A 16130-nucleotide genomic window follows, 5' to 3' on the forward strand; every position below is an offset into this window, starting at 1 on the left:
TACCCTCTTTTTAAAAAATAGTGCAGTTATTTCAATATTCAAAATTAAAAGTCCAAGAGTGTTCTACAATGATCACCAGTCCTTCAGCTTTCATTTGATACCAAAAATACCTAAATATTCTACATATTTCGAAAGTTACACTCATGCGTAGGAACTATGTTGTGTTAAATATGTACTACTTTCTGCTATGTGCTTTCTGGCCTGGCCTGAATTAGTGGTGTTACACCATAAGCTGTATAAGGTCCGACAAAACAAAATGTGAAACAATCGAACTAAAAAACAACGGATAAACTTTACGAAAACAACATAACATTCTGAATATTTTATAGTTCAAACACAGAGAAAAGGCTATAATTCATAATACGAAAACTGAAAAGCAATTATTAGAAGCCTATAAATCATGACAGCCGAAATATTCGACATTGGAAAGATGATACTTATTTGACGTTCTCCAAGTGTCCACTGTTGAGAAAACGTCTGATCGCCTCTGTCTCTTGCAAATAGAACCCTTTGCAAATTTTTTCGTTATCACTTATGAATTTTTTAATTGCAATGTTAAAAAAAATTAGCATAAATATCTTATCAGAAGTTCGTTACGAAAAAAAAACCGGTTGGCTGAGTATCTATAGAAGTATGGTCGTTTTAGGTCTTCTCCGGGAGTACTTTACTATTTCCAGACAGAAAGTAGTCATTATATCTAATGCCTCGAGATTGTGTAGGAAGAGTGTATTAACTCTGTACATTCAATTAACTAAATGTAAACTCTCAAAAACGATTTGTAGGTAGCATGTTGTACGTCATATTTACGGTCCCTATCCAACATCCCACTCCCAATTCGATACACCTTCAAAAGGTTGATACACCTTCAAAACCTAACTATTAGATTTATTGTTATTTTGTTCTCGAACTAAAATTACACGACAAATTGCCATATAACGTGATATAAGGTGATCGATAATTATCAAATGTAAAACACATCCATTTTTTATATATACTGCCTAGATTTGGGGATAACCTTTCAAAGTATTCCTACAATTCTTTGTGACTGAGTTTCATTGGCATATCCTTTTATTGAGACAGTACCATGCAAGCCTTATGAGGGTAACTGGTTTCACAGTGTGTTAAACATCTCACTCGTATGTCTGTTATTTCATTTCCAACTAACTATGTGCAAAGTATTTTGAAGTCAACGTACCTACAAAAATGTATACGAAGGATGGTGTGTATCGATACAATGTACATGACGCACTGTTGATATACATGGACGTTATACTTCGTTTAAGTGGTCTTAGACTACGACCAACGATACTAGCCTAGACGTACAAATTTTCGTCAGAAACGATTATGTTTTGTTGACATCGTGCCTGCATCGCATGCTCTGTATCCTGTGTTCTATTGGACTATGATAAAGAATTTGCAGTTTTTATCATTTTGTCCGTCCTGATATTGATAACCTAAGAATACATATCAGATTTATATTATTGATTTTATAAAAACTAAATACATTAGCACATTATAGCCTTTACTGTTCCTTTTATAAAAGTTCTGCATATTGGACATCTTCTAAGCGCAGGCGCACAGGTGACACAGGCAGCCAAATGACCACAGGGTAGAAAAACAATTGCAATTGGTTCATCTAAGCATATTTTACAAGTCTGTTGATCTTTCAGGTTTTGATTTTCTTCTTCAAGACTTCTAACCGACACTGAAATAAAAATGATTTAATGTTAAGTATGTGCATTACAGTTAATTTCAAATCAAATCATTTAATTGGTGTAATATCCAAATATTGGATTGTTAGTTGTTACCAAGACAAACATGACCATATAAACAAACATACAAACTGAAAGCATTTATTAAACTTTACGCTTTAAAAATGGATTTGATACACAACAGTGATGGTATAAATCATTAGTCTTACTATCCATTTGGTTAAAAAATGAAACTAACACTTTATAACAGTGATAAATATCTTGCGTCAATAGCGTTTGTCTGGTTTTACCTTTAATTGGGAATGTTCAAAGCAGAACATTTGGAAACCAAGGGTGTGTAAGAACCGAACCAGACGAGGAGCAAAATAATAAAAGAATCTCAAATAAAAGCCAAATCCATCTAGGGTTATCTTAGCCCGAGGGAGTTTAAACCTTCTTTTTTTTAATTTTCCAAAAAATTTAAACTGATAAGTTAAGAAAGGTTATTAATAAATCATTTTAGTTCTGAAGTACAAAAAACATGCACTTACTACGAAGCTGATGATACTCTCATGGACCGAGGTCACAAAAAAAACAACCTAACACTTGATTAGTTGTCAGCATCCACAAGATTTTCTCGATTTACCTTCATCAAGAACGCTCATAGTCAAATATTTGAAAGTAAATATAAAAAAAAAGACGATGTGGTATGATTGTCAATAAGAAAACTCTCCACAAGAGACCAAAATGACACAGAAATTTACAACTATAGGTCACCGTGCGGCCTTCAACAATGAGCAAAGCCCATACCGCATAGTCAGCTATAAAATGCCCGAAATGACAATGTAAAACAATTCAAACGAGAAAACTAACGGCCTTAAAAGATGTATAAAAAGTCAAAACAGTTAAGAGTTAAATGAGAGTTGATAGTCAGAGGTTTCAGAGGTTAAGCTAATGTTTTAAACAGTTAGTTTGAATATTGTCAAGTGTTGAGTATATATATATAGTGATCTATAGTATATAGATATAGGAAGATGTGGTGTGTGTGGCAATGAGACAACTCTCCATCCAAATAACAATTTATAAAAGTATTATATAATAGTTCAATGTGCGGCTTTCAACAAAGAGCCCTGGCTCACACCGAATAAAGGGCCCCAAAATTACAAGTGCAAAACCATTCAAACGGTAAAACAGGTTTGTACGAATGCTTAGTCGAAAGGAGTAGGTCCGGTAAGGGACGATTTTCGCCTCAAATTTCAGGTTCATCTAACGAAGGATTTTGGACTCTTTTTAAACACTTAAGTGTATATTTCAATTGATTCGATTAGTTTATGTGAAAGATTTTAACTGATTCAGACATAAAAAACGCTCGGATTCAGCCAAAATATGAAAAATCTATCAAATATGCCAAAAAACGTCACTTTTCAGATGGTTTTTGTTAAAAATGAAAGTGGCCGCATCCGTGTTTATCATTAACATTTATGTATGTTATGTATTATCATCAAATACAACTTACATTTCAATATTATGGATGAACACGAATGCGGCCACTTTCATTTAAGACGGAATCCGTCTAAAATTTAACAAAAACGCTGAAATTGTGAAGATTTTTGTAATTTAGCACGACTTAATGATGCTAGACTCCAATATATGTGCATTGTATTGTCAAAAACAGCCCATATTTATGTAGCAGAAGCATTCTTCTTTCAAATAAATAGCTGAAAGATTACATTTTCACACTTTTGTAAAACTGCTATATTTTGGGGCAAACAAGGGGTCTTACTAAACCTACTCCTTTGGTGAAATTCAGAGTTGGATTATTATGCATTAGGTTTTTTTAGACAAAAATTATACATCTGATTAAACACGTTACTTTTTTTTTTAAAAGCTGATCAATATATAAGTATACTATATAAACACAAGCAGATATCAAACATGTATCTGTAGGTAGGACTTGACCATTACTTCGAAATTTGAATATGTACATGTATATGAACTCGAAGGTTAACTCGAAAACTTACTATAATTCTTCCTCGAACTCAAAAGTCTTTTTTGGAGGTAAGCCACAATTTTCATGACCAATGCAATATTTTAAAGAGGACGTTAATATCGGTAAAGTGTAGCCTGTAACTTTGTTTTGCTGCCGGTTTATGATTTAGAATGCATAGACTTGAAAGTCACCATGCGGTAATCATCAAGGAAACATTTAGTATACATGCTGTACAATAAAATCATATCTAGGTAAATATACGGCATACAATTCCAGACAAGAATCAATACATTTTGTACTATATATTCTTTGTTAAATAAATGTATAATATCAACAATTATACAATTTGTATTTAAATACGTACATTCAGGCTCAGGATCACTTGCAGGTTCTTTATTTACTTGTGTTGTAATTGCTGATTGTGGCTCTTCCATTCCAGGTTTGGTTATGTTTGAATTTTGCTTGGTGTGATTCGATTTTTCCTCTATATTGAAAATCGTTTCAAGAAGTGCAGTACTTGTGATATCTAAAAAAAACATAATGTACGAGTAGGTCGTTAAAGATTTCATTTGCGACTGCAATCATACTCATAATTCTTTTGTATATTAAAACCTTTACATAAATATACAAGACAAAGATCCATCAGCAGTCGCAAATGGTACTGAGCTTTTCAAATTTTGGTCAAGAACTCATGCAGCATTTTAATTTGATACTATTGAAAAAGATAAAAATAAATATAATATGAATTCGCCAAAGACGTTTGAATATGTTTCTTATACATTTATATGAACCATAAAAGTGATTTATTCGGCAATTTAGTGTTGCATAAACGTGTAAACGCTATGTTGACGTGCAATTGAAAAACAACAGCTGACAATGTTGTGAAAAGACACTCCTAACATAGGAATTAAATTTCAATTTCGTGTGTAAATATGCCAAAACAACTGCATGGACGTACTTTATTTCTACATAGATATAGGAAGATGTGGTATGAGTGACAATGAGTCAACTCTCCATTCAAGTAACAATTTATAAAAGTAAACCATTATAGGTCAAGGTACATGTAAGGATTAATACTCAAATGACTTAAAATATAAAGTTCAACAAACTAAATCATGTGTCAACCACGAGAACAATATGTTTCCTGTTTTATCTATATATAACTTTAGACTGTTTACAAATACATGTGTACATTAGACCTAGGAAACTTACATCAGAACACAGAATGATTATCAACAAGGTCCTTTTTGACTTTACTATAAGGTGATATGAAACTAAAACTCTTTTATCTGGTGACATAAAAAATTAAAATACAACTTTAGGGACTATGCTACTAGCATGTAATAATGCCGAAAGGTTGCACATAAGAAACAACTGACAGTACACATTGGAGTAGGGTGCAGATATCCAGTCAAACGATGTAGACAAAAAGTCGAGCTTTATATCAAGTAGATATTAAAGCCAGCGCTGTTTATATAAAGCCTGGCGCTGAAGATAAAAGTCAGATCAAGGGGTTTAAAGTTCAGCGCTGTTTGAAAACAATACATACTAATTTACCCCAAGATGTCGTTCCTGCTTTTCAATTTTCCCCGTTCAATTATTGAAAACTTTCTGCATTGACAATAATATCTTGGCGTAGATAAGCTACATCCATTCGGGCTTACGTCCCAATATGTATCCAATACATATGTTTCACTCTTATCAAGTTTGTTTATCATCTGAAGTAAAACAAAAAACATAGCATTACCCGATTTTCTATCCTTCTTTAGAGTATCGTAGGCTTCTTTTACTAACTTTTCGTTATATCCAAACTGAGATACAGACCTCACTGCAGGAATATTTCTAAAATCATCCAGTGGCGTGCTAGGGTTAGATAGCTCATTCTGTAATTTATAGTACAACAAATTAATAATGTATCATGAATGTAATTAATTAACTTTAATTATAGACCATGAACAATTTGCGTAAATGTATTTTTTTTTTGCCAAGAGCTTTTGATATTTAGACAGCGACCGTTCGTCTTTTGTAAAGGGGGACACGGAATGTTTGTCTCAAGACACACATCATTGTTTCAATTTCCTTCTTAAATAGTTTGTTTCAAGAAACTTTAAAAGATAATAAAACCCAATTTTTTTAATGCAGATGTCAACTTAGTGTTAGCATGCTTACATTGTACATAGTTAATTTACGTACACAATATATTATATAAATTATGTTAGTTTCTGTCAGGTAATATAGCCTTCTTCAACAAATAGAAGATTCTAAATCTGTTAAAATACACATGTATCTGTATCATATAAATCGTGCCAATACTGGAACACTCAGTCTGGCTATTGGCTGATACTGGAGATAAACAAAACTGTTTTTTCTTCTTTGCAGTATATGATCTGCTCTATAATTTAAATCACTCATATGGATTTATGCTGCTATCTTGATTTCATTCAAAAGATGCATAAATAAAGTTAAAACTCAGTAAAATGACACATGGAACACGGCTGTAATTATAATGTGCAGACATAACTAAAGCAAGTCAAGTATTGCACTTTTCAAATTTGCATTTACAACAAACCTTACTTACCTTTTTGACTATTTCAATTTGCATGCTGTTTGTTTGAACATCTTGTATAAATCTTTCGCCTTTACAACTACGCACAAACGCACAGTTTTGGTACCAGCGTGCATGTTCTGTCCAAGGCTGATCTCCTGGTTCCCAGTTTCTTAAGCCACCGCCACAGAAAAAGCAGCGACAATGATCTTCATTACCTTCAATATATATGTAAAATTATCAATGCTGTATAATTTTGATATGTATAGAAATGTTGCTTATTTTTAATAAATTACATGTGTATTTCTAACACTGCAGTTAAAATTATAAACTTGAATTGCGTATTTCGTATTGTTTATTAATATCCGAACTAACTCAAACTTATTTCAAAGTATACACGTATAACCGGATGAAAAGATCAGTGTCCTTTCTTCACATTTTTTTTTTAAACTGTAATCTTTAAGAGTGGATATATTGTTTTAAAAGTACTTAATTTTTATTTTTATTTATATTAGTGTTGTTATGAGGTTTGTGTAAAATCCTGTACATGCATTTTTGTTCGGTCACTTATAATCAGTCAGTAAGAAGTTAATACAGTGTATGTAATTATAATTTTATTTGCATTTTGTAATATGAAGGAAACATTTTGACCATATATTATTTTCTATTTTAAAGTTGACATCAATAGACGATTTATATTATACCCGTAAAAAAGAATCCTGCTGTAACCATTTCGTTTGGAGACTGTGTCAAGTATGTTGGCCAATGTTTAAACGAGTCCAGTCTAGATATTCTGGTTGCATATTTTGGATACTTTGGGTTATCCATACAAATCCCCATCGCATTCGCTTCCAGTGGAGCTTTACTAGGTATTGTGCTATTGTCACCCGATATTTGATTCGATGAATGGTTGTTTGATGCGATAGTACTGCAATTCGTATTTGATAAATTTGTTTGTGAAATTCTGATCAAGCTGTCAGTACTATTAGTTGAGTAACTATTAGAAACTGGGTAAGCTTCTGTTCTTGTTATATTAGTATTCGTGTTGTTCCTTAAACTTTGATTTATTCCACAGGGACTACTTTGTATCCCTACGCCATGAGTATGCGGAGTGTCGTACTTGAAGCCGTTTGAATTTTGATTCATTGTGTTAGTATTGCCTATTCTTTGAGTCTCGGTTCCGTTAGTATAATCATTTAAGCTCTGTTGAGCAACGGTGCTTTTTATCGTCTGTTTAGTTTTGTCGCACAATATATGACTTTGTGTGCATGCAGTTCCTTCGTTCGGACTATAATGTGCACCAGCACCTTCTGTAATATTTTGGGAATATTCCATGAATTTAGTTTGTGTGATAAAGTCACATAAAGGCGAAATTCGCTTGTGAATTTCTGCTGGAGAATCATGCCGTTTCCAGTTTTTATGTGCAATTTTGCATTTAAAACAAACGACCTCATCACCTTTTCCTAGATAATAGAATCCAGCACTTGCAAGTTTAGTTGCATAGATACCAGAGATATCTGGGAAGGTTGCAAAAGTTGACAATCTGGTACCTTCATACTCCATAGCATCTTTTAAGGGTGGTTTAGTACTATTTTGGAATATTGTGCTTTCGTCTGGCGGGAGAAATGGAGAACTCTGGTAGAGTTGTAACATACTTATAACAGTTTGGTTAGTTAATTGGTTGGTTAACGTCCTATATAACGGTTTGAAGTACTAGTATCCAGATTTTCCTATTGGACATCAATATATATATATATATATATCTGTCTTAATAAAACGTTTATTTTTTATATGTATAATGAATTTTCAATTCTTCATTGTATCCACTTCCTCCGTATGTTTACTCAGTATCTGGGATAAACAAATGTTAACTGTTGATAATACAATACATTCTATCATCTTCATATCCGTATTAATCATTATTGTACTTACGTTACAAACACCCTACAACATAACACACATTTTTAGATTATAACGTCAGTAGCTATGATACTTCAATAAAAAGGAAATATGTTTGACATACATGTAACATGATATATATGTCTGAAGGATAATATGTTTATCTTAAAGTTTCATTCGATCAGTTAAGTTTAAAAAAATAAGGAGATGATATAATGCCATGGTCACGCTTTTTGTTTACACAAAATGATCATTGGAAAGTTGGGGGGGGGGGGGGGGTTGTCACTAACTATGAAGGGTTTGATATGGATGAGCCTCTTGAACAGGTGTTTCACCCAGCTAAGATAGAATTTAAGAAGAATTACACGAACATGTTGTTGAATCTTAAGTATGTCTCAGCTATACTGTCTCTCAGTACTACCACAGAGATCTCAACCCTCCACCTATACCTCTAGCCAATGTAAAATTAAGAAAATCATATATCAATACACACAGTAAAACTCAGTTTAAAAGACGTCCGTATGCAAACAAAGCCATGTGAATGCATTAGGCATGATATCTAGCATGTAGCTATGAAAAGTCAAACCATACGCCCAAAATACAAATAAAAAAGATATGTACAAAGCTAATGAATTTACATGTATGAACTGAAGTTAAAGTTAAATTGTATTTGAACTAAATTCAAGTTGACGAAGAAATGTTTAGAATAAAAAAAAAACACCAATAATAATAAAAAAAAGAAACGGGTCAAAGACTTTTAAAGTTTGGCGTACTTCTGTAAAACATTTTAAATACCCGGGTTGGGGGGTTGGGGGGGGGGGGGGGGTTTCGTCAAGTAGAGAGGCGAAAACATTTCGGATGATTGTATTTTAAAAAATAAATTTATATTTTCCAATCAAATAAAGGGGGTACACCCTCTACGATCGCGCCCACATAAATCCGTCACTGAAACCTTTAATCCTCCTTTAACTTTTTTTTTTTATCAAAAATTATATTTTGAATAAAAGTTTGGCACATACTCAGGACATGCAAGTTGTATCTGTTTGGTATATGAAAAATGATTAAACTGACCTTGTTGCGACAAACATCTGTTTAAAAATGATTTAAAAGAAGCGCGCTAAGCGTTGTTATTGGTTGTTTATGGTCTAATAAATGCGTTTAAAATTCTATGTTTCTTCCTTGTTGTCAAGGGGTGACAATCCAATATAAAAACAAGTAATGTATAATTATATTGTCTGGTTGTCAACATGGTCAATGAGAAACTATTCACCAGTCCAAATGAGTGGAGCAATTATTGGTCACCTAAAGTTTTAGGTTATTATGAAAAGGGGAATTTATTGTTTAATGTTTAATTTAATGAATTCCGCAGAGTGTCTCATTACCAATTGTAATTAATATTTCCAAAATTATTTTTTTAATCAAATTTGGCATGTGTCGGAAATAAATTTACAAAATCACGATTGGCCATAGAATCTGTTTTTAATAAACATTAATGACATATAGGATCCCGGCGGTTCTTCAATATTATTGTCAATTCTGTTTCCTTTTACATGTATGTAAACCCTGTTCTCTATTCTTCGTTAATTGTAACTATTATTCTCTATTCTGTATATTTAAGCATCCTTTTTTATTTTATTGGCCAATTTTTCTGTTTTCCTCATTTTTATTGTGTAGTACATGTATACGACCCGCATTCTGTATTCTGATCTATTCTGTAAACCCCACCAGACTCTCATGCAGATGTGCATTTACAGCAGTCAATAGAAGTATAGCGAATTAAATCTTTGAAGATCGAACACAAAACCGTCTTAAAAAAGAAAATTTATAAACAAGTTATTTGCTTCACATATTTTATACTTTAAACTTATTTTTTATTGTATTTTTTTCTTAATTTTAATGTTCTACAAATATTTATTTTGATCAGACTAAACAAGCTTTGGTTTACCAAATAAAAATCATATGAGTTCCTTTAGGATAATATTACAAAAATTAATCCTTTCAGTGATCTATGGTTAAAGACTGATATTATGAATTCATTTGCTATTTCAATTTTATAAAATAATCAATTATAATTAGTTCTTTGGTCTATTTATTTCTGTGTCCTCATCCCAAAAATCATGTTCTCCTGCCTATTTTTACATCATTTCATATAAATTCTCATATTACAAGGGAATTTAAATTTTAAAAGTTGGACTGTACATGTAGATGTTTTTACCGGGCTTTGTTGAAAACGTGCAGTATATTTATAATAATACATGATTCTTCTAGAAACGTATAGGAAAATGTCTATAGTCTTGAAAAAAAAATCTTTCAATTTTTAGTTTTGAGTAGTTTAATGTAGTCCTGCGGATTATATTTTTACAGTAACTGTAGTCTAAATAGAGCGACAGGAAAGGAAATGAAAAGGAAGGTTAACGATCATCTGGAGAAAAGGAGAAAGAGGTAATTATATTTCTAAGATTTTCGTGAGATATAATAATGCATTGACCTTCAATTCTAATCAAATAACAGCTCTTTAAAGTACACCCCTGAATAAAAAATGTTACAATCCAGGTAATACCTTACTGCGCATGCCCATAGGTAACATCGTATACCTCGGGCTACAATAGATTGACTTTCAATTTAGCTCTCTTTGAGTAAAGACGTTTTTTTCCAAATTATTTAAAGGTTAGTGGGTTTATTATTTTAGTTAGCATGGCTAACGCCCAACTCAATGACATTCCGTTAGGGATGGCTACACCGTCTCGAGAGAGCGGTGCACTTGATTCGGAAGACCATAGGGTCATTGATGAAAATGTAAGTTTTACCGCAGTGGCGGTAGAAACTGATAAGGTAGTCGAGTCTTTGGGCTCTTCTCACAAGGCGAGGAGAAATATCTCTTCTCGTCAAGATGATGAAATGTCGTTAGTCGACGGGACAGAAGAAGATGTCAGACAGAGCTGGTCTGACCTAGATACCAAAAACCCTAAACGGAAACGGGACGACTCCGTACCTAGCAGAAAAGGTAAGATTAAACACAGGAAAGTTGTAAATCATTCTAGCAGTTCCTCTGAAAATACTAGTAGCAGTGAATCATCTTCTAGTAACTCTGAATCAGAGAGTTCAGAAGACAATGAAGCGTTTGACCCAGAACCTTCTTTGTCTAAAGATAAAAAAGAAAAAGTACCATCTCATGTAACCAAATATATAGAGAAGTATGCTCTAAAGGGTATAAGTAAAAAGACGAGACAAGATATGTCTTTGAATTGGCCTATTCCTTCGTCTAAAGGATTAAAGGCTCTTGAAACAGATAGATTTTTTAAGAAAAATTATTTTCAAGGTAGAAAATGGAATGCTAGATTAGAGAGAAGTAAAATTAACACACAGCTACGCATTCTAGATGTTATGGGTCCTCTCTCCCGTTTATGGTCTGAAGCACATAGGATTAAGAAAGATAATCAAGGTATGGACCCTTCTGATGTAATTCAGTTAACACAGAGGGCTATTGTGCTAGCAGGTAATGCTCACTATGTTTATAACACTGACAGGAGAAAAGCAATGTTAGTTAAAACAATGCCAGATAGTCTAGATTTTTTAAATGAGAAGAAAGGCAAGAAAGCTTTGGCAAAATCTAAGGGTCAACTTTTTGGCTAAAGAAAACAAGGATAACAAAGAACTTAGAGAAATGTTGTTGTTTTCTAACAAGAAAAAACATGCTGGTAAACCTCATTTTAATAGAAAAATGATCAGTTTTTTCAGCAGGGGCCCACAAACAACCTGCAGTCTGTGGGCGGCAGACAAGCTCTCCATCCACAAGTTTCAGGGAAGAGACCTTGGCAGGGAAACCAGTCACAGAACAGACAGGGGAACAGTTATGGTCAGCGCCAGAATCAGCGCCAGAACCAGACCCAGAACCAAATCCAGACTCAACCTCAGAACAACCAAGTGTTCAAGAAACCTGCAAACCGATAGAACGGGTAGGTCAAGAGCAAACTTTCAGTCATATACAAAACTATTTCCAATTACCAATGAATTGCATAATCAATCAAAATTCTATTCCTGTAGGGGGAAGAGTAAGTCTTTTCCTACAGAATTGGAACTCAATTACAAAAGATCCTTGGGTTCTCCAGTGTGTAAAAGGAATAAAATTAGATTTCTTAGCAACACCTTTCCAAAATCAAATACCAAATCAAGCCTTTTTCAATCAAGAGAATCAGGATTTGATAAACAAAGAAATAACAGGACTTTTGAACAAGAAGGCCATAACACAGTCTTTCCTAACAAAGGATTCGTTCATAAGCAACATTTTTCTGGTACCAAAGAAGGGAGGGGGTCAAAGACCTGTTATAAATCTAAAAGGCCTAAATGTTTTTTTACGTTACGAACATTTCAAAATGGAGGGAATTCATTTGTTAAAAGATCTTCTTTTGAAGAACGATTGGATGGTAAAAATAGACCTAACCGATGCATATTTGACATTGCAAATAGCAAAAGAACACAGAAAATACCTCAGATTTTTTTGGCAGGGAAAAATAATGGAATTCAGGTCCCTCCCGTTTGGGATTGCAGTAGCCCCAAGAATATTCACAAAACTGATGAAGGTTCCCATGACTTTATTGAGACGTTTAGGTGTACGTCTGATAGTTTACCTAGACGATATTCTAATAATGAATCAGTCAAATCAGAAAATTTTGTCAGATCTCTCAACAGTTTTGTCAATATTAAGGGGCTTAGGTTTTCTGATCAATACAAACAAGTCAGTAATGGAACCTTCACAAACAATGGAGTTTCTGGGTTATACAGTAAACTCAAAGTTGTTGACTTTGTCTCTCCCGAAAGAGAAGGTAGAGAAAATAAAGAACAGTTCAAAATTAATGCTAGAACACAAGAAAGTGTCAGCAAGAGATTTAGCTCAGTTGATAGGTCAGTTAACAGCAACAAATCAAGCTGTCCTTCCAGGTCCTCTGCATTATCGCAGTTTACAAATATTGAAAACAAAAGCCCTGCATTTGGGGGGCCATTACGATCACCAAATCCAGTTAAACGAGGAAGTTCAGAACGAGTTGCATTGGTGGGTAACCAAGCTGGAGTCTTGGAACGGGAAAGCGTTACTAAGACCAGAACCCCATTTAACCATTCAGTCGGATGCAAGTCTGTCGGGATGGGGAGCAACATGTCAACAGATAAGTATAGGTGGGCTTTGGATAGACGAGGAAAAATCCCTCCATATAAATCAACTCGAACTAAAAGCAGCAATGTTCGCAGTACAATCTTATGCCAAAAATCTACAAAACAAGCATATTCTTATACAAATGGACAACACAACAGCAATTGTATATGTAAACAAAATGGGGGGAACGGTGTCAAAAAGACTAAATTCCCTAACAAATCAGTTTTGGGATTGGTGTCTTCAAAGGCAATTAACAATCACTGCGGACTATATCCCAGGAAAAAGCAATGTTATAGCAGACTGGGAAAGCAGGCATTATGCGGATTTCAGCAATTGGCGGTTAAGTCCGATACTTTTCAAAAGTCTCATGAAACGCATAGGTCCTTGCAATGTAGATCTGTTTGCAGACAGGTCAAATACTCACCTGAATCAATATTTCAGCTGGAGGCCAGATCCCCAAGCGAAAGCGGTAGATGCCCTTCTCCAATCCTGGAGAGAGATAAAGGGTTATGCTTTTCCCCCGTTCTGTCTAATAAGTACGTGTCTGGCGAAAGTTCGGGAGGAAAACAGTCAGATAATTCTGATAACTCCAGTTTGGCAATCCCAGGCTTGGTACCCTCTGTTACTTCAAATGTCAGTAGATTATCCAGTGTTACTTCCCATGAGTCACAACACTGTATTGTCTCCCATGAAAGAGCCACACCCACTGATTCTGAACAAAACATTAAAACTAGCAGGGTGGACGGTCTCCGGAGATCATTTAACTCAATTGGAATTTCAGAGGAAACTAAAGAATTACTCCTTGGGTCTTGGAAATCGGGAACAAGATCTTCTTACGACAGTGCCTGGAATAAGTGGTCTCGCTGGTGTAGCTCACGGGAAATTGATCCCTTTTCAGCACCTTTGGCCGCTATCTTAGATTTTTTGACTTGGATGTATAAAGAGGGGTATCAATACAGAACTTTAAATGTTCACCGTTCGGCCATATCTTCAGTCCTGCCATATATCGATGGTGTCCCAATTGGTCAATTACCTATAGTAAAACAATTAATGAAAGGTGTTCTACAAAATAACCCACCTTTACCAAAATACCAATTTTCATGGGATTTGGATATTGTTCTTAAATATTTATCCGCTTTACCAATAAACAAAAAACTTGATTTTTCAGTTTTAGGTAAAAAATTATCAATTTTATTGGCTTTGGCAGCGCCAAAAAGGATATCTGAAATTGCAAGGTTAGACAGAAGATTCATGTCCAGAAACAAAAGTAGTATAATTTTTCATTTACCGGGTCTGTCTAAAACACATAAAGATTGCAATAACAGATCAGTGAAATACTGCAAATTTTCAAAGAAAAAATTATGTGTTATTTCTTGTATACATGAATATGAATTGAGAACGGAACATTTAAGGCCTGTTAGTAAACATGAACCTGATCCTTTATTAAGGTCAACTAAGAAACCTTTTAAAGGTCTATCTTCGCAGACAGTTGGAAATTGGATTAAATGGGTTATGAAGGAGGCAGGAATCGACATCTCATTGTTTCAAGCACATTCTTGTCGCATGGTCTCAACTAGCAAGGCAGCGATGAGTGGCATCAGTATGGATGATATTATGTCCATGGCAGATTGGTCCAACACTAGAACGTTTAATAAATTTTATTTTAGGACTAATGAAAAAGCGGGTTTTGCAGATAATGTTTTAGAAATGGTAAGCTTGCTTTAAACGTGCATTATTATATCTCACGAAAATCTTAGAAATATAATTTCAGATTTTATGAGGGCGCAAAGCGCCCGAAATGAAATATTGATTATATGATAAGATTAGAGTGAGATATAATAATGCATTTCCCACCCATCCCACCCAAATGCATTATTATAGAGAAATTAAATACATTGCAAATAGATGTGGTATGATAACAATAAGACGACTCTTGATCTAAGTATTTCTAAACAGTATTCAATAAAATATGAAATATTACACAGAATGTTTATTCTCGAATGCAAACTTGAAATATACATCTATATCATTAAATTTTTCAGAAAGGATAGAGTTGGATGGACTTGGATATGACTGGTATTCCAAACAATAATTGCAGTTTTGTAGCAGTGTGGCGGAATATGATATAGAACATTCGTATGCAGTTTTTTCGTGGACTATAAAGAAATTACTGACTTTAACGTGTATACTCTGTGAAATATTTTGATGTACATTTGATAATACAAATGATTATTTTCTGTAGTTATTTTTTTTAAGTAACCGCCTTATATCTATTCAGTCCAAACAGTTCAGTATTCTGATGTTTGGTCAGATGTTGGATTTTGCTTTTTGCTTAGTGGTCTGATAATTAGTATTTTGGGTGTCAATTTGTTTATTCATTATCCAGATGCATAGAAATATGTCTATGGTGAACTATATCCATTGTTTACTGAATCGGTTACTTTCGTATCAGATCTTTTGAACAAGAATATGATATTTTATTGGTTCAGATATTGGTTTTGTTGTTTTATATCAAACATAATTGTTTGAGGTTTAAGGTTTGGCTTCATTGAAAGTCAATCTATTGTAGCCCGAGGTATACGATGTTACCTATGGGCATGCGCAGTAAGGTATTACCTGGATTGTAACATTTTTTATTCAGGGGTGTACTTTAAAGAGCTGTTATTTGATTAGAATTGAAGGTCAATGCATTATTATATCTCACTCTAATCTTATCATATAATCAATATTTCATTTCGGGCGCTTTGCGCCCTCATAAAATCTGAAATTTTATCAATCACGATGGAGTGCCATTATCACTCTAATGGAATCTAATTAAAATCATATGTAGTATAACGTAATCAGAGATCAATATTT

At 33.8% G+C, this 16130-nt stretch overlaps 2 protein-coding genes across 3 annotated transcripts; one reads left to right on the plus strand and one right to left on the minus strand.

Moving 5' to 3' along the window:
* Positions 1-1467: 1467 nt before the first annotated feature.
* On the minus strand, positions 1468-8039 carry LOC139514811 (baculoviral IAP repeat-containing protein 2-like). The gene is made up of 5 exons (XM_071304430.1): positions 6931-8039; positions 6260-6444; positions 5429-5564; positions 4046-4207; positions 1468-1705 (listed from the first exon to the last, which is right to left on the minus strand). Exons 1-5 carry the CDS (start codon positions 7877-7879, stop codon positions 1506-1508), a joined length of 1632 nt encoding a protein of 543 aa, XP_071160531.1. The 5' UTR covers positions 7880-8039; the 3' UTR covers positions 1468-1505.
* Positions 8040-10575: 2536 nt separating this feature from the next.
* Positions 10576-15511, plus strand: LOC139514883 (uncharacterized). 2 transcript variants are annotated; one of them, XR_011662740.1, is made up of 3 exons: positions 10576-10792; positions 11855-12081; positions 15317-15511. XR_011662740.1 is itself a non-coding variant. In XM_071304477.1 (3 exons), the coding sequence occupies exons 1-3, from the start codon at positions 10820-10822 to the stop codon at positions 15323-15325; spliced, it is 546 nt and encodes a 181-aa protein (XP_071160578.1). In that variant the 5' UTR covers positions 10576-10819; the 3' UTR covers positions 15326-15511. The 2 variants fall into 2 exon arrangements, 1 of the variants encoding a protein (XP_071160578.1); XM_071304477.1 differs by having other exon boundaries at positions 10576-11129.
* The last annotated feature ends 619 nt before the right edge of the window (positions 15512-16130 follow it).

This window comes from Mytilus edulis, chromosome 1 (genome assembly GCF_963676685.1).
Source record: "Mytilus edulis chromosome 1, xbMytEdul2.2, whole genome shotgun sequence".
NCBI lineage: Eukaryota > Metazoa > Mollusca > Bivalvia > Mytilida > Mytilidae > Mytilus > Mytilus edulis.